Raw genomic sequence first — 5476 nt, forward strand, 5'->3', positions numbered from 1 at the left:
TTGCCTAATGAATTACCCATTGTGTCTTATGTGCAGCCTAAAGTGTTACCCTGCTCTAAGATCCACTATAGTTTTATAAATAAGCTACTATGTAGCCATAGGGCGTGGCAATTACGTTTCAGAAGAGCCATATGTTCCTGCACATTATCTTTGTAAGAATGTATATTTAAATGTTGCAAATAAGCAAAAGCCTAACCTATACAAGTTATGATGAAGTGAGAACAGAACAAGTGCAAGATACGACTGTACAGTGCATGCTGAAAATATGACACAGTTCCATGTAGCGGAGACAAGATGATTATATAGGAAGCCAAAGACCATTTGGAGACTAGGCATCTAATTATAGGCAACGCTCCACAGTCTTCTCTAGCAGCAAAGTGTTAGTATTGAAGTAATAATGCCGATGCTGCTATCTCTGTCTCACTCCCCTTGTGCATCGAGTAAGCGAGATAGAGAGGGAGGGAGGAGGGTCTCTTATTAAGTGCAGCAGAGACAGTGGCTTGTCTCACAGTGCGGGGAGCACAGGCACATAAGTGAGCTCTTGCACTTCAGCTCTGATGATCCTCCATCTCCCTACAGTATAAAGACAAAGAGTTAAGTAGATATTAGCAAATCAACTGATCTACCTAGAAAACAAATGGAAAACTATATAAAGAGGAGTGGAATATCCGAACAAGGATTACAACATAGCTAATTTGGAAAGAGGGAACTGCAAGGCTTTTGCTTAGAAAGAAAAGTGGAATCACATTAGCCTAAAGGGAAATTCTACTGATGTCTTAAAGGATAAGACTTAGAAGAACATCATTAGTATGTACTATTTGTCAATTGCCACCACCTACCCAATATCCAGGAAATGTGGACATTATTGGACCTTTGTGTCACCTTGAAACTTTTCAGATTTCTGTAAATGAAATAAAAACATCTGCTATTAAGAAACGATAAAAACAAAAAAGGCATTTGGGTGAGCAAGACACCCATCAGTGAAACATCAAGAGGCATTTGTGCACCAAGCCAAGGGGTAAGTATGTACAACTTACATTTGATATTTGTATATGGGTAGAATAACATCTCTTTTAACACAAGGATATATGTATGTACCAAAAGTTAAGAGAAAAAAAACATATGTAATCAGTCATGTCCAACTTGTGACCCGCCAGTTACTGATAAACTGCAACCTCAGATGCCAGGTTGATGCTGGGAGTTGCAGTTTATAAAAAGCTGGAGGGCCTTGGGATGGCCATGATTAAAAAATATCAAACAGTTAAACAATGTTTTATTATGTAAAATGTGATTTCAGCAATATCCAAACAAAGGGTCGGAGGCCCAGAGCCCTCCTGCCCTAACCTAAAACTGTCCCATGGCAAGACAGATTTCCATACAGACTTGGTGAAGTTATATTTCATTGCATTCCTCGGAAGGTGGCTGGAAACTGCTCTGATTGCAAATGCTATGCAGGATATAATGGTTTAACTTCTGCCCAGCTATATGTGAATATTCTGTGAATGATGCAATGATCCTTCAACAAATGTGTCCTAGTTAGTATAGTTAGTATAGATATGGGTATATATAATTTATTTGAAAGTATGGAAGGGTGTGTGTGTATGGATGCTGGGTTTTCATTTGGAGGGGTTTTAGCATGAATTACACAAGATCTGACTTGGACATACAGAATCCATACCTCTCAGCTACTCAATGCTGCCTTCATTAAGTGTACAGTAACCTCCAGTGGGATGCACAGGAAATCATTAGTCACATGAGAAATTCAGGAATTAATTAACCACATGACTGACTAAGGGACAGTCAGCTGTAATTTGCCATTTTTCCTTTAGGTGACACAGACTACCTTTTCTAGCTCTAACCTACATTTTTTGTAATTTGCGTAATAGCCTCTATATCATGGGAACTTTGGCATTTGGATATATTTTAACCCTTGATTGAGGTATAATTTAATTTAAGAATTAACAACTCAATAACATCCAAACCTTAGTGTATCATAGGGGCAATTGAAAATAGGGATAACAAATCTTTTTTCTATGCTTATGTCAGGGTCATGGCACACTCATGTAAACATCCCTTCTGGCACCAAGATGTTACTTAGTCTTGCCTAAGATGATTTTCCATTTCCCACACATTAATCCAGTTTTAAATAAATCTTTAAATCACTTTGTAACCTGTAGAACTGTTTGAGCATAATAAACCCATTTTAATGAATTCTAGTGCTTGGCAATCTATTTGAGGACCTTTAGAAACTATCCCGATTATTCGGATTAATACTTCTTTAGCCAGATAGTTCCTAAGCACACTTGAAAATAATAAATAATACTGCCTAAGGAGTTAATACTAACTAAATCCTGCACATCATTTAGCTATTATGATATGACATGTAGCAAATTGTTGCAATTATTATGAAGAGGCAACCCGCATCTTTTAATGGCTTAAGTGATTCATCCATTATCAATCAGCGAATCATTGTTATTGCAAGTATACAGGTCCCTTTGGTAAATTCTGTGATGAGTCTCCACAGGGACCTTTAGACTTGCTTTAGACTGTTAAATGATGTTTTTGGTTGTCATTCAAAATCAGTGTTCTTGCCGGCTGAATGATCACAGATGTGGTCTTCACAATCTATCATTCATTTTCCAGCTGACTTAGATTTTCACTTACCAGAAAGATAACTTTACTCTGTAACCTTTATTTCCTAGGTTATATCATGTAGGGCAGAGGAAATTAAAAAAAAACTTCTCTCTCTAAATTCAGGATGGAGAAATTCCGCCGGGTCCGGACAGTTGATGAAGATGATGGACAGCCTTTGCCTTTCAAGAGCCTTTACCCAGATGTAGTGAAAATGAGAGTGAAAGAAGGCAGCAAAATCCGTAACCTCATTGGCTATGCAGCGACCCATATGTTGTCAGAGGGAACTGGGCAGATTGTTTTCAGTGCTTATGGTAGAGGAGTAACCAAAGCTGTCACCTGTGTAGAAATACTAAAACGAAAAATAGGTGGTCTTCACCAGGTCACCAAAGTTGAATATAAGACACTGCAGGAGGTATGGGAGCAGAAGGGACCAAATGTTCCACATCCAGCTCCATGTCTCACTGTTCAAAAAAATTACCCATCAATAAATATCCTCCTTTCCAAGGAACCCCTTGACCCGCAAGAGGAGGGATACCAACCCCCACAGTCAATGGCCCCTACAGAGACTGGAAAGAGGTTTTCTGAATCTCATATTGAACACTGTACCTCAAAGAAGAGAAAAAGAGAAGAGAAAGACACAAGAGTCTGAGGGATGACACTAAAGTTTTAAATATGGCAAGTTATACCTCAGGAAAAACATCTGTTACCTACTAATGTACTTTTGCATAGGACAAAGAACATTCCCAATATGTCCTTTTTAAGAAACTCAGTTGCCATCATCTTCATTTAGATAATATCGCAGCACTGGAAAGGGATCTTTAGCTTTTCCTTTTTTACACTGGTGATTGAGCAATCTGATTGGAAAATGTAAATAAAAATTAAAAAACAAAATCTACTTTGGCATGTCCAATGCCAGAAACCCTTCACCTTCCCTGCTAGATCTGATCACTGAGAACTAAATCTTGTGGCCAGTGTGAGGCCAACTTTAGTGCCGTGTACAATAAAGTAATAGATGGGGCAATGCTCACAAAAAAAGAAGTAACAATGTACTAATTTTTACTACCAGAGCAATTTCATAAAGAAAGCAGCATGGAAATATGGAAGCCAACAAAAGTGAACTGTAAGATCTGTATTATAGTAAGGGGGCTGGGGAGTGAAAAGTAGCAATGGCTGAACGGCTAAAGGTTGTACAGACATGTGCTATTTTTATGTAGCAATGTAAGGAGCCAGCAATATACCTGGACCCTGCAGAGAGATCACTGGTGCACAGGATTTACATTACATAAAAAAATAATAATGTACAATTTTGTTGAGGAATTTTGGAAAGACCACAAAATTTGGGGCCATGGGACAGGTAACAGTAGTGGGATATCAGGTGTACTGCCTGTAATAAAAACTGATCTGAAAGATTATTTCATCTGTTCGGAGAGGGCTAAGAAATAATTTGTCTTAATTTAATTAATGTAGATAAGATGAGAGAGAGACCATGGGCTAGGTAAGTGGTGTCCAGCTAGAGGTCTGCGGACCCCCCTTGTGTGGCCCCCAAATGAAAGTCGGACTGCCTTGTGTAAGATTTGAAAGGTATCAGTACTGAGATTAACTGACCTCTGCATTGTTTACACATCAAATTTAGATTTTACCCTCTGCATTGTTCAAACATGTAACACCTCCGTTGTTCATACCCCTAAAGCCGTGTACTGTTCAAACCTTAGACCCAGATTGAAAGTGCCCACGTTGTTCACCTGTTCACACAACATACAAACTGCTGGAAGGGCACCAGCATTGTGTCACTGTATGTATCACAGTATGAACTTTTCATCTTGGTCCTGGTTTCCCTGTCTCCTGCTGTATTCCGCCATCCCCACGCCCTATGCTCCATGTCTGTGCCATACTCTGCCTGCCGTGTGCTCCATGTGTATGCCATACTCTGCCTGTCCTATGCTCCCTGTTTGTGTACCATACTCTGTCTGTTCTATGCTCCCTTTGTGTGCCATGCTCCACCTGCCCTATGTTCTCTGTGGGACATGAATTTTGCCTGTAGCACAAATAACTGATCAGGTGGAAGAAGACAGTGCAGTGCATCAGGGAGGTGCAAATGGGGAAAACTATGTGGGGCTACAACAGACCACCCAGGGCTCATCAGGATTGTTGACCACTGGACTACAGACTGGCCAGGTAGGCCATTCTGAGCCTGAACTGAAATATTTATCATGCACTGACTATACATATATAAGTATATTTAAAGTCAAATATAAGACATGAATATCTTTTAATGTTAGATGAACAGTGCTTTTGAGGTCAAAAAGTGCTTCAAAGCCCCTGATCATTACATGTGTGAAGAAATGAAATGCATGAACTGACTAACAGCCTGTGGCCAGCAGTCTTTCAGTACTTGAGTTGTGGCACCCAGCTCCTGTGACATAACTGCTGTCAGTTTTATTGATGATGGTGCCAGTAAGGCTCAGTTTCACAGATTCCCTCTGCTTCACTTGCCTTGAGGCTAACCAAAACATTTTCTAATAAAGCTTTTCATTTTGGGCTTGTCAAAGGCACTTAGAGCTACAAGGCTAAAAGCTTGATTATATTAGCTGTGATAATTTACTCTGTGTCACTGTGCTTCATGTTGATGGAATAAAGCTGTGCTCATATGTGGTTTTATGTTTTGCGGCAAACAACGCTTGTTATTAGCTCTTGTGTGTTTTATCTTTGGTTAAAAACAAAACAACTGGAAATTACACTTGGAAGCTAGAAGTTTATTCTATTGAACTCACATTTGCATGCAAAGCAGGTTGTAGTGTTTGTGTGCTTCGGTGATGTGAAACAGTAATAGGGCTTAACAAAT

At 39.4% G+C, this 5476-nt stretch overlaps 1 protein-coding gene across 2 annotated transcripts; it reads left to right on the top strand.

Annotated features, from left to right (window-relative positions):
* Positions 1-353: 353 nt before the first annotated feature.
* On the top strand, positions 354-3694 carry rpp25.L (ribonuclease P and MRP subunit p25 L homeolog). Of its 2 annotated transcripts, none has more exons than XM_041586692.1 (2): positions 354-1018; positions 2703-3694. In XM_041586692.1, the coding sequence occupies exon 2, from the start codon at positions 2759-2761 to the stop codon at positions 3281-3283; it is 525 nt and encodes a 174-aa protein (XP_041442626.1). In that variant the 5' UTR covers positions 354-1018; positions 2703-2758; the 3' UTR covers positions 3284-3694. The 2 variants fall into 2 exon arrangements, with proteins under 2 accessions (XP_041442626.1, XP_018108421.1); XM_018252932.2 differs by having other exon boundaries at positions 355-1018; positions 2758-3694.
* Positions 3695-5476: the final 1782 nt, after the last annotated feature.

Source organism: Xenopus laevis, chromosome 3L (assembly GCF_017654675.1).
Source record: "Xenopus laevis strain J_2021 chromosome 3L, Xenopus_laevis_v10.1, whole genome shotgun sequence".
NCBI classification, from domain to species: Eukaryota; Metazoa; Chordata; class Amphibia; order Anura; family Pipidae; genus Xenopus; species Xenopus laevis.